At 47.4% G+C, this 27,512-nt stretch overlaps 1 protein-coding gene across 1 annotated transcript; it reads right to left on the reverse strand.

The window, feature by feature from the left end:
• Positions 1 to 904: 904 nt before the first annotated feature.
• Positions 905 to 22,941, reverse strand: LOC143975699 (resistin-like). The gene is made up of 3 exons (XM_077478194.1): positions 22,780 to 22,941; positions 7,552 to 7,629; positions 905 to 1,267 (listed from the first exon to the last, which is right to left on the reverse strand). Exons 1-3 carry the CDS (start codon positions 22,895 to 22,897, stop codon positions 1,134 to 1,136), a joined length of 330 nt encoding a protein of 109 aa, XP_077334320.1. The 5' UTR covers positions 22,898 to 22,941; the 3' UTR covers positions 905 to 1,133.
• Positions 22,942 to 27,512: the final 4,571 nt, after the last annotated feature.

Consider the following 27,512-nt stretch of genomic DNA (forward strand, 5'->3'; position numbering starts at 1 on the left):
GTAATGGTGGAAAAGGTTATGTTTAAAAAGGTGGAACGTGGTACCGTCAAAGACCAACTGACTGGGAGTTCTTTTAAAATTGCCGTTACCAAAAAGTTGTTATATATATATATATATATATATATATATTTAATAAAGTTATTTAAGTTATTGGTTTGAAGAGTGTTAATAAAAGGCTGCTATGGCCATTTTATACTCCAAACTCCTGTGTGGCCTGATTATTGGGTTGGAGGGTAAAATGTAGAGAGTAACGTTAATAGGATTATATAAAGGGAAAGAAGGGGTAATTACCAGGGGGGTAAAAAGTACAGAGAGGTATGTCCCTAATGCATTGGCCAAGTGTGTAGCTTGAAGCCATCACATGAAGTTGACCCACAGGGTGATCTGCTTGCCGATCCTGATTCAGACCCCTGAGGATCTATCAGAGTTCCTCTGTGTTGAAGAAGATGATTGACAAAGGAGAAGACAGAGAACCAGACCGTGTGTGAGATTTGCATCTACCTGTGTGTGACCAACCAGTTCGATTTTTGGTAGAGTCACCCTCTAGTGGTGGCTGGTGGTAAGAGACTATGAATAGGTGTTCATACTGACTCTAATAGTGATAATGTCTGGTTCTGCAGTGTGTCCTGAGTGTCAGTCTGCTGGAGAGCTGAGTATGCAGACCCGAAGTGTCAGGAGTCGGGTTCCTCATAAGCCTGTAATATGTGAATGTTGTGTTTTTTTGCCCACTAGCTTCTGTCCAGATTGAGAAACGTTGAGGAATTTTGTGATAATTAGTCAGCATGCTGGTTGATACTTAAGGACATCCAAATACCTGTACCCCTCAGTACACCCCCAATCTATAACAGTCAGCCCGAGGAAAGATCCTTCTCCAGCGTCCGGGTTTAGGGTGAAGCAATTGAACTAAAGTTTCAGAAAACCTTTATTTGTAACACAATAAATCACAAAATATAGTTTTCAACCTTTTATAATTGGCTCTCTGGTCCATTCTCTCCTGGCCATGGAGAGCGGAGACTTGTCTCCTCCATCATTATTTTCATATTTTAATTGAAGCCGATTGCAATAGAAGAAATTATTCAGTGGTGTCACTCCCATCCCCCATCCCAGAGTGTTTGCCCTCTGGTGGTCAGACTCTACTTAGATTTGAGCCTGCAGCATCGGGCCGTTGTCCAGTCCATATTGGCGCACTGACAGTGACAATTTCTCTCAGACTGGATGTCCCACGAGCCACAGGCCATCCCACAGGAACACCCCGTGGTGCTGTACTCTGCATAAAATGAGAAGAGGCAGTGATGAAATACAGTGGTGTGAAAAAGTGTTTGCCCCCTTCCTCATTTCCTGTTCCTTTGCATGTTTGTCACACTTAAGTGTTTCGGAACATCAAACCAATTTAAACAATAGTCAAGGACAACACAAGTAAACACAAAATGCAATTTGTAAATGAAGGTGTTTATTATTAAAGGTGAAAAAAAATCCAAACCATCATGGCCCTGTGTGAAAAAGTGATTGCCCCCCTTGTTAAAACATACTATAACTGTGGTTGTCCACACCTGAGTTCAATTTCTCTAGCCACACCCAGGCCTGATTATTGCCACACCTGTTCACAATCAAGGCATCATTTAAATAGGAGCTGCTTGACACAGTAAGGTCCACCAGAAGATCCTTAAAAGCTACACATCATGCCGAGACCCAAAGAAATTCAGGAACAATTGAGAAAGAAAGTAATTGAGATCTATCAGTCTGGAAAGGGTTATAAAGCCATTTCCAAAGCTTTGGGAATCCAGCGAACCACAGTGAGAGCCATTATCCACAAATGGCGAAGACATGGAACAGTGGTGAACCTTCCCAGGAGTGGCCGGCCGCCCCAAATTACCCCAAGAGCGCAGCGACGACTCATCCAAGAGGTCACAAAAGACCCCACAACAACGTCCAAGGAACTGCAGGCCTCACTTGCCTCAGTTAAGGTCAGCGTTCATGCCTCCACCATCAGGAAAAGACTGGGCAAAAATGGCCTGCATGGCAGAGTTCCAAGGAGAAAACCACTGCTGAGCAAAAAGAACATCAAAGCTCGTCTCAATTTCTCCACAACACATCTTGATGATCCCCAAGACTTTTGGGACAACATTCTGTGGAGCGATGAGACAAAAGTGGAACTCTTTGGAAGGTGTGTGTCCAAGTATATCTGGCGTAGAAGGAACACTGCATTTCATAAAAAGAACATTATACCAACAGTAAAATATGGTGGTGGTAGTGTGATGGTCTGGGGCTGTTTTGCTGCTTCAGGACCTGGAAGACTTGCCATGATAAAAGGAACTATGAATTCTGCTGTCTACCAAGAGATCCTGAAGGAGAATGTCCGACCATCTGTTCGTGTACTCAAGCTGAAACCAACTTGGGTTCTGCAGCAGGACAATGATCCTAAACACACCAGCAAGTCCACCACCGAATGGCTGAAGAAAAACAAAATGAAGACTTTGGAGTGGCCTAGCCAAAGTCCTGACCTGAATCCTATTGAGATGTTGTGGTATGACCTTAAAAAGGCCGTTCATGCTCGAAAACCCTCTAATGTAACTGAATTAGGACAATTCTGCAAAGATGAGTGGGCCAAAATTCCTCCAGGACGCTGTAAAAGCCTCATTGCACGTTATCGCAAACGCTTGGTTGCAGTTGTTGCTGCTAAGGGTGGCCCAACCAGTTATTAGGTTTAGGGGGCAATCACTTTTTCACACAGGGCCATGATGGTTTGGATTTTTTTTCACCTTTAATAATAAACACCTTCATTTACAAATTGCATTTTGTGTTTACTTGTGTTGTCCTTGACTATTGTTTAAATTGGTTTGATGTTCCGAAACACTTAAGTGTGACAAACATGCAAAGGAACAGGAAATGAGGAAGGGGGCAAACACTTTTTCACACCACTGTATCATCATTATACAATAATACATATATACATGTAGATGTTTGGGACCCCCAAGGTGTACTCCCAAAATACCCTTCTATAAATGTCCAGCACTCCTCTGTCATTTGTTAGTCTGCTCGCACTCTGTTCTGCTGGGGTTGGTGGTAGTGGTCCCTGTGTGAAGGAAGAGCTCCCCGGGTGTCATGTTCTTCATCCACGGATACATTTTATACTTTGTGCAGATGAGCAAATCAGCAGATCTACATTGTCAATACAACCAAACCCCTGAGTATGAAGCTTGCTCCTAGTAACTGTACCTCAACACTAATTACCCTCCCCCCACTCCTTAGCTAGAATTTGTACTTTGGCTGCCATCTGTGTACAAGTAACAAGTGTGGGTAAGCGGAATCACTTCTCTTGGGTGCAGGAGGCTATGTGTCATCCATCTACAGAGGAGGCATTGTGCCCATCATCTACAGAGGAGGCCATGTGTCATCCATCTACAGAGGAGGCCATGTGTCATCCATCTACAGAGGAGGCCATGTGTCAGTCATCTACAGAGGAGGCCATGTGTCATCCATCTACAGAGGAGGCATTGTGCCCATCATCTACAGAGGAGGCCATGTGTCATCCATCTACAGAGGAGGCCATGTGTCATCCATCTACAGAGGAGGCCATGTGTATTCCATCTACAGAGGAGGCATTGTGCCCATCATCTACAGAGGAGGCCATGTGTCATCCATCTACAGAGGAGGCCATGTGTCATCCATCTACAGAGGAGGCCATGTGTCATCCATCTACAGAGGAGGCCATGTGTCATCCATCTACAGAGGAGGCCATGTGTCAGTCATCTACAGAGGAGGCCATGTGTCAGTCATCTACAGAGGAGGCCATGTGTCAGTCATCTACAGAGGAGGCCATGTGTCATCCATCTACAGAGGAGGCCATGTGTCATCCATCTACAGAGGAGGCCATGTGTCATCCATCTACAGAGGAGGCCATGTGTCATCCATCTACAGAGGAGGCCATGTGTCATCCATCTACAGAGGAGGCCATGTGTCATCCATCTACAGAGGAGGCCATGTGTCGTCCATCTACAGAGGAGGCATTGTGCCCATCATCTACAGAGGAGGCCATGTGTCATCCATCTACAGAGGAGGCATTGTGCCCATCATCTACAGAGGAGGCCATGTGTCATCCATCTACAGAGGAGGCCATGTGTCATCCATCTACAGAGGAGGCCATGTGTCATCCATCTACAGAGGAGGCCATGTGTCATCCATCTACAGAGGAGGCCATGTGTCATCCATCTACAGAGGAGGCCATGTGTCATCCATCTACAGAGGAGGCCATGTGTCATCCATCTACAGAGGAGGCCATGTGTCATCCATCTACAGAGGAGGCCATGTGTCATCCATCTACAGAGGAGGCCATGTGTCAGTCATCTACAGAGGAGGCCATGTGTCAGCCATCTAAAGGAGGCCATGTGTCAGCCATCTAAAGGAGGCATGTGTTAGTCATCTACAGAGGAGGCCATGTGTTAGTCATCTACAGAGGAGGCCATGTGTCAGCCATCTACAGAGGAGGCATTGTGCCCATCATCTACAGAGGAGGCCATGTGTCATCCATCTACAGAGGAGGCCATGTGTCATCCATCTACAGAGGAGGCCATGTGTCATCCATCTACAGAGGAGGCCGTATGTCAGCCATCTACAGAGGAGGCCATGTGTCATCCATCTACAGAGGAGGCCATGTGTCATCCATCTACAGAGGAGGCATTGTGCCCATCCATCTACAGAGGAGGCCATGTGTCATCCATCTACAGAGGAGGCCATGTGTCATCCATCTACAGAGGAGGCCATGTGTCATCCATCTACAGAGGAGGCCATGTGTCATCTATCTACAGAGGTGGCCATGTGTCATCCATCTACAGAGGAGGCCATGTGTCATCCATCTACAGAGGAGGCCATGTGTCATCCATCTACAGAGGAGGCATTGTGCCCATCATCTACAGAGGTGGGCATGTGTCATCCATCTACAGAGGAGGCCATGTGTCATCCATCTACAGATGAGGCCATGTGTCAGCCATCTACAGAGGAGGCATTGTGCCCATCCATCTACAGAGGTGGGCATGTGTCATCCATCTACAGAGGAGGCCATGTGCCCATCATCTACAGAGGTGGGCATGTGTCATCCATCTACAGAGGAGGCCATGTGTCATCCATCTACAGAGGAGGCCATGTGTCATCCATCTACAGAGGAGGCCATGTGTCATCCATCTACAGAGGAGGCCATGTGTCATCCATCTACAGAGGAGGCCATGTGTCATCCATCTACAGAGGAGGCCATGTGTCATCCATCTACAGAGGAGGCCATGTGTCATCCATCTACAGAGGAGGCCATGTGTCATCCATCTACAGAGGAGGCCATGTGTCAGCCATCTACAGAGGAGGCATTGTGCCCATCATCTACAGAGGTGGGCATGTGTCATCCATCTACAGATGAGGCCATGTGTCATCCATCTACAGAGGAGGCATTGTGCCCATCCATCTACAGAGGTGGGCATGTGTCATCCATCTACAGAGGAGGCATTGTGCCCATCCATCTACAGAGGTGGGCATGTGTCATCCATCTACAGAGGAGGCCATGTGCCCATCATCTACAGAGGTGGGCATGTGTCATCCATCTACAGAGGAGGCCATGTGTCATCCATCTACAGAGGAGGCCATGTGTCATCCATCTACAGAGGAGGCCATGTGTCATCCATCTACAGAGGAGGCCATGTGTCATCCATCTACAGAGGAGGCCATGTGTCATCCATCTACAGAGGAGGCCATGTATCATCCATCTACAGAGGAGGCCATGTGTCATCCATCTACAGAGGAGGCCATGTGTCATCCATCTACAGAGGAGGCCATGTGTCATCCATCTACAGAGGAGGCCATGTGTCATACATCTACAGAGGAGGCCATGTGTCAGCCATCTACAGAGGAGGCCATGTGTCATCCATCTACAGAGGAAGCCATGTGCCATCCATCTACAGAGGAGGCCATGTGTCATCCATCTACAGAGGAGGCCATGTGTCAGCCATCTACAGAGGAGGCCATGTGTCAGCCATCTACAGAGGAGGCCATGTGTCAGCCATCTACAGAGGAGGCCTTGTGCCCATCATCTACAGAGGAGGCATTGTGCCCATCATCTACAGAGGGGGCCATGTGTCATCTATCTACAGAGGAGGTATTGTGCCCATCCATCTACAGAGGAGGCATTGTGCCCATCCATCTACAGAGGAGTCCATGTGTCATCCATCTACAGAGGTGGGCATGTGTCATCCATCTACAGAGGTGGGCATGTGTCATCCATCTACAGAGGTGGGCATGTGTCATCCATCTACAGAGGAGGCCATGTGCCATCCATCTACAGAGGAGGCCATGTGTCATCCATCTACAGAGGAGGCCATGTGCCATCCATCTACAGAGGAGGCCATGTGTCATCCATCTACAGAGGAGGCATTGTGCCCATCATCTACAGAGGAGGCATTGTGCCCATCATCTACAGAGGAGGCCATGTGTCATCCATCTACAGAGGAGGCCATGTGTCATCCATCTACAGAGGAGGCCATGTGTCAGTCATCTACAGTGGAGGCCATGTGTCAGTCATCTACAGAGGAGGCCATGTGTTAGTCATCTACAGTGGAGGCCATGTGTCAGCCATCTACAGAGGAGGCCATGTTTCAGTCATCTACAGAGGAGGCCATGTGTCAGTCATCTACAGTGGAGGCTGCGTGTGTGTCAGCAATTTACAAAGGTCTGAGAGTCTGATGCTGCCCCTGATCCAATGCCAATACAAATTAACTGGAATTAGAATTGGGATGTTCAGAGCTTTCCTAAGGTGCCATAACAAGGACTAGAGGAAAACTCGCCTGATAACTTTGTAGGGGGTCTCTGGTGGCAGGTACTGGCAGTACAGAGGACGGGTTGATGGTTCCTTACTTATCGTTCTAAGTGAGAAATATTCCACTCTATGACCAACCTATTTGTCTGGGGTTTCTTTTGAGATTTCTAGGACCCCGTATTTGAACTGAACTGAAGTATATTTAAGCAGATGAAAGGCCCCATAATGTGAAGGCCAACAAGCCCTTAAATATAAACCTTGGAGGTAACTTCTTTTCTCAACTGGGCTGAGATGTCTAGGAGCTCGTGGTTTATCTGGACTGAAGCATATGAGGAATAGATTACAGGCCTCATAATGTGAAGGTCAACACACCCACAAATATGAACCTTGGAGGTAACTTCTTCTCTTAGTTGGTCTAGTTTTAGGTCTGGTCTAGGAGTTCTCTAGGACCTTGCGATTGATCTGGACTGAAGCATATGGAGAACAATTGCCCCATAATGCAAAGGCCAATATACACACATGTGTAAACCTTGGCTATAACTTCTACTCTCTGGTGGTGCGAGATTTATGGGACCTTATGGGTGGATATGATGAGCAGATCAAAGCCCCCATAATGTCAGGGTCAACAAACCCTCAATTGTAAATGTTCTGCTCCTAGTTGGTCTGAGACCTCTAAGACCTCTTGGCTGGTCTGGACTGAAGTATATGTCACTCTCACACTGATATTGAGCTCTATTCGAGGTCTTGTGATCATTTACCTGGAGGACAAATAGAGTATGCTCCGTTCGTTCTGTGGTCATAGCAATCAAGTTTAGTGTTCTCCAGGATTGTAGAAGCTGGAAGAGAAGATATGAGGGACCTGGTAAGGAGCAGAAATGTCTGCCGACATGTAATATTATACACAACCTGTACACATCTGCAGAAACAAATCACATATCATTTTGCTCACTGTTATCATGTCTGGTGGAAAATTAGTGGCAGAGACTTAAATTATTAAAGTATATTCAAACCTAAGAACAAAAATATATTGGAACTTACTACTCCTTAGATGTGACGGCTCCATTTGTTTTCTTATTTAATTTTTTTCCTTTATTTTCACTTGGTGATCCTACCAAATTTCCTGCACTAGGGTGACCACTCGCACTGTACTGTACTATACCTATGGAGGCGCAGAGTTGTCACTCTTGGAATGGACTACAAAATGCCACCCCTTCTCTCCTCACATAAAATATAGAGGAGGCCGTGGAATCCTCATAGATATCTGGGAACAATGTAACTGATAATAGCGAGCACAGAAAGTCATCAGCCCACATGATTTACCAGGAAGAGCTGGTATTAGTTTGCACTTATCGAACAGATTCAACAAAATTCCTTTAACAGTATATTGTTTGCACATACTTACACTTTAGTCCCTTCCCTCCCAACCTGCCATCCCTTACACAGGTGTGGAAAGGACTGCCCAATCGTGTGACCTCTGTGATTAGCTGTCACAGTGGTTACATAAATGGAAGCCAGTCCTGCTGTTGTGGATGACTTTGTATGGTGTTCGTGTTTAGAATTTTTGTTTGGCAACCAGAAGCCAGTGGATGATTTGTGGAGAGGGGCGGATGACACAAAGCAGAGGTCAGTGAAGGGATTTGTGGAGGGGGTGGAAAACACTGAGTGGAGGCCAGTCGAGGGATTGGCAGAGTAGGGTGGAGGACACACAGCAGAGGTCATTGGATGGATTGGCAAAGAGAGATGGAGAACACTGAGTGGAAGCCAGTGGAGGGATTGGCAGAGAGAGGTGGAGGTCACTGAATGCAAGCCACTGGAGGGACTGGCAGAGAGGTGTTGGGGACACTGAATGGAAGCCAGTGGAGGGATTGGCAGAGAGGTGTTGAGGACACTGAATGGAAGCCGGTGGAGGGATTGGTAGAGAGGGGTGGAGGACACTGAATGGAGGTCAGTGGAGGGATTGGTAGCGAGGGGTGGAGGACACTGAATGGAGGCTACTGGAGGGACTGGCAGAGAGGTGTTGGGGACACTGAATGGAAGCCAGTGGAGGGATTGGCAGAGAGGGGTGGAGGACACTGAATGGAAGCCGGTGGAGGGATTGGTAGAGAGGGGTGGAGGACACTGAATGGAGGCTACTGGAGGGATTGGCAGAGAGGGGTGGAGGACACTGAATGGAAGCCAGTGGAGGGATTGGCAGAGAGGTGTTGGGGACACTGAATGGAGGCTACTGGAGGGATTGGTAGAGAGGGGTGGAGGACACTGAATGGAAGCCAGTGGAGGGACTGGCAGAGAGGGGTGGAGGACACTGAATGGAAGCCAGTGGAGGGATTGGCAGAGAGGGGTGGAGGACACTGAATGAAAGCCAGTGGAGGGATTGGTAGAGTAGGGTGGAGGACACACAGCAGAGGTCATTGGATGGATTGGCAAAGAGAGATGGAGAACACTGAGTGGAAGCCAGTGGGGAGGGATTGGCAGAGAGGGGTGGAGGTCACTGAATGGAAGCCAGTGGATGGATTTGCAGAGAGGGGTGGAGGACACTGAATGGAAGCCGGTGGAGGGATTGGCAGTGGAGGACACTGAATTTGAGACTTGTGGAAGGATTGGCAGAAAGGGGTGGAGGACACTGAATTGAGGATTGTCAGAGAGGGGTGGTTGACATTAAACGGATGGTAAGGTGGATGAGTCTTGCAGTGGCAATCTTGATGCACAGAGGGGGATAGTCTATGTAAAAGTAATCCATCGAGGAGGGAGTTGCAAATTAAGACAAGAGATAATTTAGGAGTGAATTCGATTTGCAATGTCATTGATTAGGATGGGTTGGAAGGGGGAAGTTGGCAAAATTTGGACAATGATTGGATGTGGGGCTGAAAGAGGAGGTCAGAGTCCAGGAACACACCTAGTATTCTGGAATGAGGGGAGGGACTGATAGTTGTGCCATTGCTCCTGACAGAGAAGTCATGGGAGGGGAAATAGGGGGAAGACATTTTACAAGCTCAGTTTTAAATAGATTGTGGGAAGTGTTATAACATCCATGCTAATGTAGCTCTGACTCCCGAGGGAGCGGCTAATTTGATTGGGCTTACCGTTACCTTCTTCACCTCGATTTGTGTCTAGGGGTTTCCCGTGGTAGATGGACCAGAAACTCTAGAGACTGTCGACAGATCTGCTCAAAGGGATTTTTATTTGCAAGAACGTAGTTAACAACAGTCTCTTAGTATAGGATCAGAGGGTTAGATGAAAATTCCAGATACTCTTATGCCCCGTACACACGGGCGGACGGTATGGCCTACTTAGTCCGCCAAAACACATTTCAGCGGACAGTCCGCTCGTGTGTGGGCTTCAGCGGACTTTTTCAGCGTGCAGTCCGGCGTACTAAGTATTTCGGATTTTTCGAAATTCTGTCCGTCGTACTCGCATTTCGGGGGACAATCCGCCCGTGTGTATGCCAGTCCGCCGTACTTTTGAAATGAGCGGACTTTTCCCGCCCGGAGAAAAGTCCGCTCATTTCGAGCGGCTATCCAGGTAGGCGGGGCCCGCGAAGGAGACGCCGCTGGCCCGGCCGCCTGGTATGGACTTAAAGGGGAACCCCAACGCCGAAAAAAATCGGCGTGGGGGTCCCCCCCAAGTCCACAACAGACCCTTGTCCGAGCACGCTACCCGGCCGGCCAGGAAAGGGGGGCGAGCGAGCGCCCCCCCCCTCCTGAGCCATACCAGGCCGCGTGCCCTCAACATGGGGGGGTGCCTTGGGGAAGGGGGGGCCGCACGGTCTTCCGTCTTCGGGGGTCTTCTCGCCGGACTCCTCCGCTATCTTCTTGTAGCTCTTTTGCTAGCGGAGGAGTCCGGCTTTCTTCCTCGCCGCCGGCCTCTTCTCCCGACTTCGGGGGTCTTGTCCCCCTCTTCGGTTCTTCTGCCGGGCCACCGCGCCTTCTTATAGCTCTTTTACAGGCGGTGGCCCGGTCTTCTGTCGCCGCCGCCGCCTTCCGTTCTTCTTCTTCTTCTCCTTCTTCTCCAGGAGATGTTGACTCGACGATCTCTCCGGCCACAATGCCAGGGCCGCGCTGCGCGGCCACTTATATAGGGACAAGGGGCGGTGTCACATGGCTTTATGTCACATGGGTTGGTCACATGGGTTGATGTCACATGGGGACTATGACATCGTAAGGGGGCGGGGTCACCATGTGACACCAACCCATGTGACATAAAGCCATATGACACCGCCCCTTGTCCCTATATAAGTGGCCGCGCAGCGCGGCCCTGGCATTGTGGCCGGAGAGATCGTCGAGTCAACATCTCCTGGAGAAGAAGAAGAACGGAAGGCGGCGGCGGCGACAGAAGACCGGGCCACCGCCTGTAAAAGAGCTATAAGAAGGCGCGGTGGCCCGGCAGAAGAACCGAAGAGGGGGACAAGACCCCCGAAGTCGGGAGAAGAGGCCGGCGGCGAGGAAGAAAGCCGGACTCCTCCGCTAGCAAAAGAGCTACAAGAAGATAGCGGAGGAGTCCGGCGAGAAGACCCCCGAAGACGGAAGACCCCCGGAGCTGTGCAATAAAGTATTTTATCTCGTGTGTTGTGTTTTTTTTTTTTGTACTTTTATTTTACAGGTGAATGGGTAGGGGTACGTTGTACTCCATACTCATTCACATAGGGTGGGGGGCCGGTATCCTGGGGCCCCCTTATTAAAGGGGGCTCCCGGATTCCGATAAGCCCCCCGCCCGCAGACCCCGACAACCAACGGCCAGGGTTGTCGGGAAGAGGCCCTTGTCCTCATCAACATGGGGACAAGGTGCTTTGGGGTGGGGGGGCCGCGCGGCCCCACCTTCCCCAAGGCACCCCCCATGTTGAGGGCACGCGGCCTGGTACGGCTCAGGAGGGGGGGCGCTCGCTCGCCCCCCTTTCCTGGCCGGCCGGGTAGCGTGCTCGGACAAGGGTCTGTTGTGGACTTGGGGGGGACCCCCACGCCGATTTTTTTCGGCGTTGGGGTTCCCCTTTAAGTCCATACCAGGCGGCGGGGCCAGCGACGTCTCCTTCGCGGGCCCCGCCTACCTGGAGACGCGCTCAAAATGAGCGGACTTTCCTCCGCGTGTGTGGGCGAGTCCGTTCATTTCAAAAGTAGGGCGGATAGTACGGCGGACTTAGTACGCCGTATTAGTCCGCTCAAAAAGTGCCGTGTGTGGGCAAGTAGCCCGTTCGTAAATTTCGACGGACTGTCCGTCGGATTGTATGACGGACTAAGTACGCCATACAATCCGCTCGTGTGTATGCGGCATTAGTGTCAAAGCTAGTATAAAGGACTTTCTTACTTTGAATAAATCCAGAGAATAGCCATTCACAACTGGATCCTCACTCGAGTTGGACAGTCCTTCTCTCACAAGGCCTAGCAGCCTGTGCAGCGAATTGGTGCCGGAAAACTACAGGATCCTAACCGAACACCGGATAGGGAAAAAAGGAGGAGGCCTAGCAGTGATCTTTAAAGGTCACCTGGATCTCACTAAACCATCATCTCAGAACCCAGTTCCTTTTATGGAAACCCTGATGCTACATCTTCAACCAACACCCCATGACACCACTCATATTCTACTGTGCTACAGACCACCGGGACCAAAGTCCAATCTTCTTTCACCCCTCACGGAATCTTTTGCAATGCACACCCTAAAATTCCAAAATTTCCTGGCACTCGGAGATTTCAACCTTTGGGCAAACGAGCCTAAAGACCCCATCGCGACTGCCTGCATCAATCAACTAGAAGAACTGGGTCTACAGCAACTGATAAAGAATCCCACGCATGGGTCAGGACACACCCTGGACCTCATTTTCAAACAGAACATCGACGTCAACATACTCGACAACATAACTCTGCCATGGACGGATCACCACGCCATCAAATTCAAAATCACTACCAACATCACCAACGCAAAACGGAAACCTGTAACAACGCACTGGACCAGATCGCATAAAAAAACTGTACTCCGAAGCCTTCAAAACCACTCTGTCCAAAAAGATATCTACAATAACCTTAAACCACTCTACGGAGGAAACACTCAACTCCCTGAACAAGGCATTACTGCAATCAGCAGACTCGGTAGCACCAAAACGCAGGGCTCTCATCAGGAAGAAAAATGCTGGATGGTTTAATAGCTCCCTCTCCGTACTAAAGCAAGAACGCAGAAGAGCGGAAAGAACATGGAGAAGAAATCCCACCGAGGAAAACCTATTTAACTACAAAGGTCTGACAGAGAATTATCGGAAAGCAATCTTCAAAGCCAAAAAGGACCACTTCTCATATACAATCTCAACGGCCACAAACCAACCACGGGAACTGTTTAAACTGGTTAATCAATCAATGAATCCGGTGTGCCTAGAACCCCCAGAAAGCGAATCCCAGGATTACTGTGACAAACTGTCGGATTTTTTCATCGATAAAGTCAAAACCATCAGGGAAACAATTTGTCAGAAGAAAACATCCAACCTCAGCCAGCAAATACATAAAGAGGATGTCTGCACCAACATACCGCAACCGCCAAAATTTTCACTATCCCCAATTACCGTAGACACCGCAAAAAACATCATTAATAAACTGCGTGACAGTACCTCACCTATTGACATCATCCCCACAAAACTACTGAAAGAATGCTCCGACATCGTGGCTCCAACCATAACCCACCTCATAAACCGATCATTCCACGAAGGGATTGTTCCCAGCATCCTCAAACAAGGCATCGTCAAACCTCTACTCAAGAAACCAAACCTGGACCCTCAGGATCCAAACAACCGTAGGCCGATTACAAGCCTCAACACCATTTCTAAGATCATAGAGAAAGCTGTAGTACATCAGCTACAACTTCACCTGGATACTCACAAACTCCTGGACCCGCTGCAATCAGGCTTCCGCCCGGGTCATGGAACAGAAACAGCTCTCCTCAAGATTTGGGATGACGCCCTCGAAGCAGCAGATGACGGAGAGCCGTGTCTCCTCGTACTGCTAGACCTAAGTGCAGCGTTCGATACAGTAGATCACAATACTCTACTCGTCCGTCTCACAGAAGTAGCCGGAGTCCAAGACATAGATCTCCAATGGTTCGCGTCCTTCCTAGGAAATCGGTCACAGACAGTGAAACTAGGAAACTTCCTCTCCGAAACTCGGGCAGTCACCTGCGGAGTCCCTCAAGGCTCTCCGTTGTCACCCGTTCTCTTCAACATTTACATTCGCCCACTCCTTCAAATCATCAGATGCTCAGATCTCTGCTTCCACTCTTACGCTGACGACACGCAACTTTATTTCCGGATCAATGGAAAAAAAGATCACCAACAACAACTTGAAAACTGCCTCAAATCAATAGAGGACTGGATGACCACCAACTCCCTCCAGCTGAACCAATCAAAGACAGAGCTTCTTATCTTACACCCAAATCATAAGCCCGCAACCAAAACCTCCTGGTCTCCACCAACCGTCTTTGGGCAGACTATCTCCCCAAAGACCAAACCCAAGAGTCTCGGGGTTATTTTAGACGCACAAATGTCAATGGATGCGCAAATAGGATCTGTAGTCAGTGGATCTCACCATCTGCTGCGCATGCTTCGCAGACTCATCCCTTTTATCCCAAAGAATGACAAAGCAGTGGTAGTTGGAACAATCATTAATTCACGACTGGACTACGCAAACTCGCTTTACATAGGATTACCACAATATCAACTTGCGCGATTACAACTGATCCAAAACACGGCGGCAAGGCTGATAACAGGAAAAAAACCCTGGGAATCCATCTCTCCTTCACTGAGGAGCTTACATTGGCTAACCGTAAAAAATCGGATCACGTTCAAGACCCTTTGCCTCACCCACAAATGCGTGCATAGAGAAGCTCCGCAATACCTAATGGAGAAAATAAATCATTACACACCAAACCGCAGTCTTCGATCAGCCAACAAAAACCTCCTCCTCGTGCCCAAAGCCCGGTATAAATCCAAGGGGGATCGGAGATTCGCTGTCCAAGGGCCTCGGCTATGGAATGCTCTACCAATCAACATCCGCCTGGAAGAAAATCACCTGGCTTTTAGGAAAAAACTCAAGACCTTCCTCTTTTAGCAGATGATCAAAGCTCGCCACAGCGCCTAGAGGCGATTCAGTTCACATTGTGCGCTATACAAGTATTTCATTCATTCATTCATTCAGCCAACAGAGTGCTTGAGTCAGGAACAAGTCTCTGCCACAGACTTTGTTGTAAAACATGAACAAGGAAACTGGAAAATTTGTAGAACACTCATTCGGTACCAGTATCTTGCAGCCGGTCCAGCGATACCGCACAAGATTGGATTCACTTAGGTCCTTCAGCCTTACCAGGCTCTTGCTAAGAAGCCAACCCTCGCGTGGCCTCCTTCTGAAGAGTCCTCCCCTGGATAACTACGAAGTTGCTGGGCCTCTCCACAACTTGAGATGGCACTGGACCACTTCCGAATCGCTTCCTTAGTTTTCTTGCCTCAGGCTAGCCAGCCCGGAGACGTAAAGTCAGGTGGATTCGCACCCCAGGCCATAGGCGTCCTGGGGGCTGGTCATGGAGTGAATGAATGAATGAAATACTTGTATAGCGCACAATGCGAACTGAATCGCCTCTAGGAGTCAGAACATACTTCTCAACTGGAACCCCGAACCACGTGACATCCGCTCTTAAGTACCCTCTCCCAGAAGGCACAGCAAGAGTGACACTCCCACTGGGCTGGTTCAGAGAGAAAGTAACCTTAAAGCACCCAACCAGACTGTGTTTACATGCCTACCAGAGGAGACAGTGCCCCCTATGGCCACCACCCTATAGTCCAGTCAGACTGATGCTGAGGTCAAAATATGGAATAATAATACCCAAACCAAACTGCAGTTTAGGTGTAACCTTAAATTTCAAAAACACACAGTGCGTGCTCTTCAGGAGCTGGTGCTACACTAATAAGTCCTAATAGGTAAATTAGTGATGCACAAGACAATAACATGGTGGGTAGAGGAATAGGGAGATAGATTTGGGAGTCATCAGCATAGAAATGATATGGGGAGCCATGGGAGGCTATCACATGACCCAGGGAGGAGGTGTACACAACAAATAAAAGAAGTCAGGGGATGGAACCTTGGGGTACCCAATGGAAAAAAGGAGAGAAAGTAGAGAAAGAGAAAGTAGAGGTAAAAGCTACATTGAAGGTACATTCAGATAATTTAGAGGAGAACAAGCAAAGAGTAGAACCACAGAGACCAAGAGAATTTTTGAGGAGAAGGAGAAGGTGGTCAACTGTATTAAAAGGCAGCGCAGAGGTCTAACTATAAGAGTACAGAGTAGTGACCATTGAGTTTAGCAGTTAATACATAGTGAAGCAATTGTTTCGGGTAAAATTTAGACTGAAGGGGGTGAAGAAGGTTGTTATCAGTGAGGGGGTATCTCAGGGGGGTGTAGACGAGGCATTCTAGAAGTTTGAAGGGAAACAGGAACAACTAGATGGCTCTTAGGTTGTTAGGATTGGTGGGGCCCAGCGAGGGCTTCATATAAGGGTCACCCATGGTTTGTTGCCCATTTTTCTTTGTGTGCCTGAGCTAAAGGGCTCCTGGTACTTCTTCAAGCTGACACTTAAACAAATATCATCTGTGAGTGCCAACTTGTCACAAGAAGTACTTACCGAGGCTGAGATGCCAAGAGTGGTTCGCCCTTGCGACTACGCGCACCCCATCCCCCGGCGGTGGTACAGGGAGCGGGTGGCATGCAGAGGCATGGGCCACCAGCAGGTGTAAGTTCCTGAAGAAGTCTGTAGAGCTGTGCAGAGGGTGAGCCGAGGTTTAGGAACTGGCTGAGGATCCGATGCAGAGTTTTAGCGGACAATCCGGAACACAGCAAGGGATCAGGCACAAGAGGAAGTAAACAAGTGCGTAAAGCAGGCCAGGGGTCAAATCCATGTAAGCAAGTCTGTTGGGCAGGCCGAGGGTCAAACACATGTAGGCAGATCAGGCAAAGTTGAGCTAGCCAAGGGTTAGATCGAGGAGAACAGCAGCATAGTCAAAAACAGTCCGGGTCACAGCAGGTTGTTAGATATGGCAAAACTAGAAACAGGTACAAACGGGAAGCTGACGACAAACCAGCAACCCGTTTGGATGCCATTTGAAATAGCCACGCCATTGTGTATATCCCTACCCTATCCATGCGCGAGCATGGGTGCAAAAAGTCCTCTGACAAAACCCCAGCCTATGCTACCCAGTAGACATATGAAATCCGTTTAATTTCATTTCAAGATCTTAGTTATTCAGAGAATTGACAAACCAGAAGGGGGGTGTGTTGCGCTTCCTTAAATACCAAAAGAAAAAAATAAACAATAAGCTTATGTGATAAAAAGTGACTGTCAATCCTTCACAAAATATCAAAAACCAGTGCAAAATGTGTGGTACTGTAAAAGTGCATAGAAATGAACATCTGATATAAAAAAAAATATATATATATCTTAATAGTGCATCTTACTAGTGCCTATACAATAAGAACCGATAAAAAACGGGGGAGGGGAGCTCCCGCTATATTGTGCAAAAAGTGAATTGCAATAGCTATATAAAATAAAGTGAATCGTCTAAGATAAAAACAAAAAAGGGGGAGTCAGACATCTAAAATAGAACTACAAACATAGTATATAAATAACTTAGTGTAGTAAATAGTCCAAAAAAATCTATGAACGGTTTAAAAGTGCAAAAACCATAAAAGCCAACAGTATAATCCTTAGTAAAAAGGAAAAAAATAGCAAAAAAATAGTAGCAACAAATAGTAAATCTCGATAGTGTCCCATACACAGTCCAATCGTGCAGATCTAAAATGTGATTTCACAACCAAACATAAAGTGCAAATGTGCCAAAGTAGCTCTCCTCCAAGCGGTATCCCGTGTTAGTGTGGATAATCCTAAATAATTACCTCACAGCTGTAAGGCTACAGCGAGAAAGTAAATTTCCAGGGGACAATTCCAGGGGGTCAGATGAACTGTGACTGGGACTTCTGACAGTGCCACTCTTCCTTGTAGTTTTAGCCGACCAACAATGCTCAAAATAACAAGTAAAAGATATCCTCCATAGTGTAGTAGTTTTAAAATGAACGATTTATTTGTAAAACAAACTATATCTACTCACAAACAGGAGCGAATAAACAGGCACACACAACTAGACGGATCGATGAAATGATACGAACGTCACTTCCGATTTCCTACGCGTTACGTCTCGAATGGACTTCAACTTTTGCCATAGAGCGCAGGAGCCTTTTTACATATACACTATTCAGAGAATTGGATGTATCCAAATTTCCCAATCACAATAGTAACAAATCCAAAATAAAAAAATAACCAAACTAATTATCAGAATTTGAAAATGAATTTGAATCTGAAAAAATATATTTGAATTAGAAAAATTAATTACAAATTAGAAATGGAAACATATTTCAATAAATCAGCCCTCAAAAATTCCACTTGCCTCTTCACATTTTGCAAGTGGATTTTGAGGGCTGGCGAGCTATGGCTGCCTGGGAGCGGGGGGGGGGGGGCACCTCCGGCAGCCTGGGTGGAATGTGGAATGGGAGTCCTTCTCCCAACGATCGCGGAGGGGAAGAGAGAGAGAGCCGCCCGGATGATCAGAGCGCAGGGGACACAAAGATAACAGCTTTCATTTCACATTGCTGTGTTTCCTGCCACTCTCTGTCAGATATAGCCCCTCCTCCTGGTCCCGGGACTTTGATAGACAGATCAAACATCCAATCCCGGGATGGATGATCTGTCAATCAAAGTTCCCTGGCCAGGGGGCGGGGCTGTATCTGACAGCAATTTAAATGAAAGTTGTTATTGTTGTGTTCCCTGAGCTCCGATCATCTGGGCAGCTATCCTGTTCCTCTCCTCCCCTGCACGGTGGGCACGGGCTGCACGGTGGGCACGGGCTGCACGGTGGACACGGGCTGCACGGTGGACACGGACTGCATAGGGGCCATGGGCTGCAGTGTGGGCACGGGCTGCACGGTGGACACGGGCTGCACGGTGGACACGGGCTGCACGGTGGACACGGGCTGCACGGTGGGCACAGGCTGCATGGTGGACATGGACTGCATGGTGGGCACAGGCTGCACGGTGGACACGGGCTGCACGGTGGACACGGGCTGCACGGTGGACATGGACTGCATAGGGGCCATGGGCTGCATGGTGGGCACGGGCTGCACGGTGGACACGGGCTGCACGGTGGACACGGGCTGCACGGTGGACACGGGCTGCACGGTGGGCACAGGCTGCATGGTGGACATGGACTGCATAGGGGCCATGGGCTGCATGGTGGACACAAGCTGCATAGTGCATACAGGCTGCATGGTGGGCAGAGGCTGCATGATGGGCACATGCAGCATGATGGGTACAGGCTGCTTGGTGGGCACAGGCTGCATGGTGGATGGTGGGCACAAGCTGAATGGTGGACACGGGCTGCATGGTGGGCAAAGGCTGCATTGGTGGACACAGGCAGCATTGGTGGACACAGACAAGCTGCATTGGTGGACACAGACAAGCTGCATTGGTGGACACAGACAAGCTGCATTGGTGGACACAGGCTGCATTGGTGGGCACAGACAGGCTGCATTGATGGGCACAGACAGGCTGCATTGATGGGCACAGACAGGCTGCATTGATGGGCACAGACAGGCTGCATTGGTGGGCACAGATGTTGTTATTGTTGTTAATATTTATTTTATAACTTAATTCTGCATAAAACATTTAAGTGTCATTTAATGTGATTATTTATGAGGATGTGTTTAGGGGCGGAATTAGGGGCGGGGTGGGGTTGGGTGAGACAACTTGTGGCGAGTAACCCTTGAGCCCTGCAATAAATGCAGTAAGGTATAAAAAGTGAAATAAGATAATTCCTACTTTGGGCTGACATTAAAGCTTCTGATTTTTCTACTTTAAAATAATAAACATTTCATAATTACCTGCTCTGTGCAGTGATTTTGCACAGAGAAGCCCCGATCCTCCTCTTCTTGGGTCCCCTGCCAGCAGCTTGCTGTGGCGGCACCCAGGCAGGCTCACTCCCGAGCTACTGCTCTGCATGCCCATTCTCACACAGAACTACAGCCTGGCCCTGCCCCTCTCTTTCCTCATTGGCTCACTGGCTGTGATTGAAAGCAGCAGAAGCCAATGGTGCCAACTGCTCTCTCAGCCAATGTGGAGGGAGAGTCCCTGGAGAGCTGAGCAGGGCCGTCTTTATTATTGATTGGTCCCCGGGCAAAACTTTTCCTGGCGGCCCCTCCCCCCCCCCTCCATGCAGTTTAGCTCTCCACCTGCTCTGAGACATACAATAATTAGCAGCTAAACTCAAAATCAGTTTACTGAATCAGATCAGGCAGCTATTGTGATTGGTTGCCAGAGGTTAGTGTATCATTACCGCTCACTGATTAGTTGCTAGAGGTTACAGCACACATTACGGCTCACTAATTAGTTGCTAGAGGTTACAGCACATGATTTCTGCTTGTTGATTACTTGCTAGAGATTACTGTGGATATGACCTCAGGGGGGCATGATATACATATCGATGCCACCGGATGCTGCTAATTTACATATCAATGCAGGTAATTTACATGTAAACACAGGGTCTGCAGGTGAGTCGTCTGTACACAACAATAGGGCAGAGCTGGGCAGCATTAGTAGCAGCACTTCACACTGAGATATCAGGACACAGCACGGGACTAAAACTTCAAGGGACGAGGGAATTTAAACCTGGATAGTTGGCAAGTATGAGGCAGCTGCTTTGGGCCCCACAACAATGACAGGGCCCAGGGCAGCCGCCCCTTTTGCCCTGCCTTAAAAACGGCCCTGGAGCTGAGGCTCTCATGCACATCGCTGGAGGAAGATCGGGCTCAGGTAAGTATTAAAGGGGGCTGCACAGAGAAGAGTTTTACCTTCCTGCATAGAATGTATGAAGGTAAAGAAATCCTTGACCCTTTGCAACAACTTTAACGAATGAATCCGAAATGAAAAGTTTGAAATGTTTATTGTGTGACTATTAGAAAAAAAACTATTATGCCACGTACACACGACCGGACTTTTCGAGGGACTTAGGTCCGACAGACTTTCGACGGAGTTCTGATGGAGTTCTGGTGGAGTTCTGACGGACTTTCCGAATGAACGGACTTGGCCACACACAATCACACCAAAGTCAAACGGATTGGAACGTGATGACGTACAACCAGACTAGAATAAGGAAGTTCATAGCCAGTAGCCAATAGCTGCCCTCGCGTTGTTTTTTGTCCGTCGGACTAGCACACACACGAGCGGATTTCTCAGTAGGAACTGGGTCCGGCGGAGTTCCGGCGGAAAAATTTGAAGCATGTTCCATTTCTAAAGTCTGTCAGACTTTTGCAAATCAAAAGTCCGCTGCAGCCCCACACACGATCGATTGGTCTGCCGGAATCGTTCTGTCGGACCTTTTATGTTGAAAAGTCCAGTCGTGTGTACGCGGCATTAGAAAAACAATAACCCTGAGACTGATTTTTAAGATGACTTCTGAGCACGTTGTTGTATTAACTTGCTGTATCGTTTTTCTTTAACTAGCTCCATAGTAAGTTGTAGGATGATTAGGTTTACCTATATATGGTAGAACAAGACTGAATGGGAAACACTAACTAGCCAAATAAAGTGCCATTTTGTACCAGGCACGCTATCTGTGTTTCCTCAGCCAATAGAAGCGTATTGTAGATATTAGGAGGAGGGATGTACATCCCTTTGTGTGATTCTTACTGCATCTTTCGACTTGTAAGCTTCATCCTTTTGTGTGACACATCTGAAATAAATGATCTACTTTCCAATACATCTGGAGTTTCGACTGATCACAGGAGAAGAATAATCCTAACAGAAACAACATTTCTCTGCCGTGCACATCTCTGTTGCCCAAAAAAATTTACCAAAGATTGGATCTGTCCTGAGGAAACGATATGGAAACTTTTTGGTGATGCAGACTTCGATTGAAAAGCCCATGGCGTGCAAAAAAAAAACCACCCAGAAACTTCCACCCCCCCAAAAAAAGTGCCCACACATCAAGAGTGACACACAAAAACATGCAACGGGTGTCTGCTGTCCTCCACAAGGAGGGACCTTACCCTGATCCCCCCCGGGGCGTTAGGCTTCAGACGGGGACTGAGGTACCAAATGCATGTCCCATCTGGCCAAAGCCGGACGACCGCCTTTCTCCGGAAGGCAGGCATGTACTGGCCATCGGGACTACAGGGAGTTTCCCGGTGGGCCGATGGCTCAGTGGGCCGGTCAGGTGCAGTCCTGGAGTCACTCCTCTCTGACAGTGAGTGATCGTGATTTCACTCCTGTTAGGAGGAGCAGCTGCCGTCACTTGCTGGAGAGAGCATTAGGCTTTAGCTCCCTCCAGTCTGCAGAGGGAGATAGACAGCTGGCAGATGTTCCATCCTCTCTCCCCTTATCACTTGTCACTTATCACATGACTCAAGAGAGGAACGAGAAGCTGCCTTCAAAACTGTGAGTACATATGGGAGGGGGAAGAGAGGGAGGACACTCTGATGTAAGGGGAAGTGCTGATGGAGACACTCAAAATTAAAGTGGGCCGGTCATAATGAAGTCCAGGGCCAAATTTTTGTCCCAGTCCAGCCCTGCCGGAAGGTCTACCGAAGCAGACCCACCCAGGTACTAGGGTAGGGGCTCCCCCAAAGGGAGGGCGAACCAAGCCAGAAGGCCTATGTCCACCCTCCTACACGACTTTCAGGGTTGACCCGAGGACCGACACCCTACTCGTCAAATGTGAAGTGACAAACATAAAACGTGACACACAACACACAAATAAAATAAATAAGTAAAGTGGGGAAGGGATAGTGAAGAGGGAGAGTGCAAAGGTGGCCATTGTGTAATACAATGACCAGGCCCTCCGGCCATGCAGACTGATTCAGAAGCATGCAGTGATCAGACATATCTAGCAGATGGAAAGACCACAAGTCAGCGGAATGGGACCTACCCATAGATTTCATGAGGTTGGTGAGGGAGATGACATCTTTCAGACAACATTCCCCGGCACAGGTACTGGTTTCTGCTGTGACTGCAGACAGGAGAAAGAAACAAAGCAGAAGCTTCATCTTCCAGAGTCCAGGAACACCTGAGAAGGACGGAGACAGGTGACATTATGTGCGGAGAACCTCATTGCTACCACAAACTGCACAAATAACTATTCATTATACAAGCTGACAACCGCGACACCAAGTATGACATCACAAGGAATCCCAACATCTGTCTACACCAGGAACGGGGTTCTAGGAATGACAATTCATTTTACTGATACATTTTCCCTGTTCCATCCCCAATGAGGAGACCTTTCACTGGGAACTTGGAATGTAAATGAAGGAAAAAAGTTAAACAAGCAGCCAAATTGCATTAAGAATAAAAATAAATGGAACGGGGTAACACCAGCTTGAGGAACGTTCCTCCTCCGGCTTCCTCCACTGAAAATAGTTGATGTCACCAACTTTAAGGTGCAGTAAACTGGATAAGTCTGGAGCAACTTTATAAATTGAGTTTTATACCTTCTGAATATATTTGGGAAGATTACAGAAAATGAATTATGCACTCCATTTACTTCTGGTGTGATGTCCCTACATAGATAGTAATGGGGGTTACTGGGAAAGTGACCGTGCTCCACTCCTTTAGTAAATCCCCCCTGAGCTCTATATATATGGTGCACTAACCCATTAACTCATCATCATTATCTCAGTAATATAAATATACCCCCCATACAGGACTGAGCCTTCCTACCCCCATAACACTTACCTGATGGATGTGAGAGAAGTTCTACATGACTTGAAGGTGAGGAGACACTTATATACCTGATAGGGACCGACCTTCCACCAATCACAGCAGGGAATCCCCCCCCCCCCCCCCCCTGCTGGAGTCCAGCCACTTTTCAGCCAGAGATATCCTGGAAGAGGATAGGATGTGTATTCTCTGAGATAACATCTCACTTTGGTGCCCACAGAGCTGACACTCCAGAGGAGACCTCACCGATTGCAACATAATGCTATAGAATTGAGTTTTGGCTGCAAACATTTTGCTTTTGTTAACTTTGGCAGAACAAAAAAACACTCTGACTTTGTTATCAACCTGACTGGTTAGTTAATATATTGTGAAGGAAAATAGGACTGTGCAGGGTGTAAGCCAGCTGACCGACTCACCTCCCGCTTCCTCTGGGGGTGCTATAGAGCACAATTAGCATATATGTACTAGTGATGGGAAGTCCGGATCTTTAAAGTGAATCGGTTCTTTTCGAACTGCTCACTGAAATGAAGCGATTCAATGAATCGATTCTTCGGTTCTTCGGTTCACTTTGCTGAGTCTACTGACAAGCAAGTGAACCGAAGCTCTGATTCAACCATATTAAATGAGTAGAATCAGAAGACGGATTCACACAGGAGGTTGGCAGGTCCTCCTCCAGACGTTTACTTTGATGTAGTTGATTGGTGCAGAGCACAAGCCAATTGTTGTCAGATTAGCGCGGTGTCATGAATTTTGGTGACACACAAACAGCTGTGTTAGGCCGGGTTCACACTTGTGCGATGCGGGAACCCTGCGATTCCACTGCGGGTTCCTGCATCGCACCCGACTCGCACGACAGTTCACAACGACATATGCGAACTGCTGGGGAGTGTCATACAAAGTTAATGACACCCCCATTTCAGCTCGCATGTCGCACTGCAAAGTGTCAGTTTGGACATGAATCGGATCACATGAGTGCTATGCGATCCGATTCTGATGCGGACCAAAAAAAGTGTCCCGTGCGAGTTTAGTCCGAATGCGATACGATTTCAGCCATACTATCTGTATGGCTGAAATCACATTGCACGGACATCGCCTGTGATTTGCACTATACAGCAGTGTGAACTGGCCCTGAGCCGAGGTTTCCACACATTTGATGGATAGCAATGTTACCTGTGAAGTTGCCCCAGAATGCAGGTCACATGCACACAAACCCTGCTTTTCATTTAGGTTCTGTTTCCACTTGTGCAACTTGTCCTGCGACTTGGGACTGCAAAGTCACATGACAAGAAGTACCCGATGATTTCCAATGAGTACCATTCATATCTGTGCGACTTCAAGTCAAAGCGACTTCAGAGTAGTCCCTGCACTACTTTGGTCCCATTGTAATGTGACTTGAGGTCCATAAACTCCAGAATACACAGGCATGGCTTCAAGTCGTGGCAGAATCAATGCAACTTTCAGGCTTTTCAGGCTAACGCAGCCTGAAAGTTGCACAATTCTGCCGCAATTTTGATGTGACTTTAAAGCAATGCCTGTGTATTCCGGAGGTCTATGGATCTCAAGTTGCATCAAAGTGGGACCAAAGTAGCGCAGGGACTACTTTGAAGTGGCACAGATATGAATAATACTCATTGGAAATCATAGAGTACAAAGTCGCAGGACAAGTTGCACAAGTGGAAATGGAGCCTAAATGAAAAGCGGGTTTTTGTGCATGTGAACTGCATTCCGATGGGCCAACTTCACAGTTAACATTGCCAGCCATCAGATTTTCCCGTAGTCTTTACAGCGCATGCGCAGGAATGATGATCAGATTTTACTACCACTACCATGGGGGAAGTACTCCTGGTAGTAAAATCCAATCGTTAAGGCTATTTTCACACTTGTGCGACTTGAAAGTCAAGTGCTTTTGCCATGATTTTTGCCACGACTTGAAGCAATGTTTGTGTAATCTGGAGGTCTCTGCCACAAGTCACATCAAAGTTGGACAAAAGTAGTACAAAAACTACTTTGAAGTGGCACAGATATGAACTGAACTCGTTGGAAATCACGGGCTGTGACTTGTCATGTGACTTGTCATGTGACTTTGCAGTCTCAAGTCGCACGAGTGGGAAAGGGCCTTCGGCTGTCCGTACCACCTGATCACTGCTGCTACCTCATTGGTTTAGTGTATTGTTTTACTGGTGGTGACTCGTGGTTCTTTCAGTGTACTGCCTTCTAAAAACTGATATGATTCTTTAACTCGGTAACTTGTACAATTCTTTAACTCGGTAACTTGTACGATTCTTTAACTCGGTAACTTGTACGATTCTTTAACTCGGTAACTTGTACGATTCTTTAACTCAGTAACTTGTACGATTCTTTAACTCGGTAACTTGTACGATTCTTTAACTCGGTAACTTGTACGATTCTTTAACTCGGTAACTTGTACGATTCTTTAACTCGGTAACTTGTACGATTCTTTAACTCAGTAACTCGTACGATTCTTTAACTCGGTAACTCGTATGATTCTTTAACTCGGTAACTCGTATGATTCTTTAACTCGGTAACTTGTACGATTCTTTAACTCGGTAACTTGTACGATTCTTTAACTCGGTAACTTGTACGATTCTTTAACTCGGTAACTTGTACGATTCTTTAACTCAGTAACTCGTACGATTCTTTAACTCGGTAACTCGTATGATTCTTTAACTCAGTAACTCGTACGATTCTTTAACTCGGTAACTCGTATGATTCTTTAACTCGGTAACTTGTACGATTCTTTAACTCGGTAACTTGTATGATTCTTTAACTCAGTAACTTGTACGATTCTTTAACTCGGTAACTTGTACGATTCTTTAACTCGGTAACTTGTACGATTCTTTAACTCAGTAACTTGTACGATTCTTTAACTCAGTAACTTGTATGATTCTTTAACTCGGTAACTTGTACGATTCTTTAACTCAGTAACTTGTACGATTCTTTAACTCAGTAACTTGTACGATTCTTTAACTCGGTAACTTGTACAATTCTTTAACTCTGTAACTTGTATGATTCTTTAACTCGGTAACTTGTATGATTCTTTAACTTGTACGATTCTTTAACTCAGTAACTTGTATGATTCTTTAACTCGGTAACTTGTACGATTCTTTAACTCGGTAACTTGTACGATTCTTTAACTCGGTAACTTGTACGATTCTTTAACTCGGTAACTTGTACGATTCTTTAACTCGGTAACTTGTACGATTCTTTAACTCAGTAACTTGTACGATTCTTTAACTCGGTAACTTGTACGATTCTTTAACTCAGTAACTTGTATGATTCTTTAACTCGGTAACTTGTACGATTCTTTAACTCAGTAACTTGTACGATTCTTTAACTCTGTAACTTGTACAATTCTTTAACTCTGTAACTTGTATGATTCTTTAACTCGGTAACTTGTATGATTCTTTAACTTGTACAATTCTTTAACTCAGTAACTTGTATGATTCTTTAACTCGGTAACTTGTACGATTCTTTAACTCGGTAACTTGTATGATTTTTTAACTCGGTGTGTTGTGTATTCCTGGCTCTTGTTTTAAGTTTGTATCCAGTTCCTGAGTGTCGCTGTGCTTTGAGTCAGCTGATTGGTTGCAGGGAGGGGCGGAGCTCTCTCACTCTAGGATCATATTACCACTGCCAGCTCTGCTGCTCTGCTATGTACTGAGGTCATAGCGAATAGTTTCAAACGAATCAGTTCACTCAGATGAATCGATTCATCCAATCACTTCAAAAGTACAGACGGCGGGTGGGGGGCACACTGGCAGCATTTGATATGGCACGGTGGCTGCGTTTGATGGGCACAGTGAGGCTGCATTTGATGGGGCACAGCGGCAGAATTTGATGGCACAGCAGCAGCATTTGATGGCACAGGGGCTGCGTTTGATGGTACAGTGGCAGCAATTGATGGGCACAAAGGCTGCATTT

The sequence above is a fragment of the Lithobates pipiens genome, unplaced genomic scaffold (assembly GCF_037356315.1).
Source record: "Lithobates pipiens isolate NorthernLeopardFrog02 unplaced genomic scaffold, aLitPip1_a1.2 Scaffold_13, whole genome shotgun sequence".
NCBI classification, from domain to species: Eukaryota; Metazoa; Chordata; class Amphibia; order Anura; family Ranidae; genus Lithobates; species Lithobates pipiens.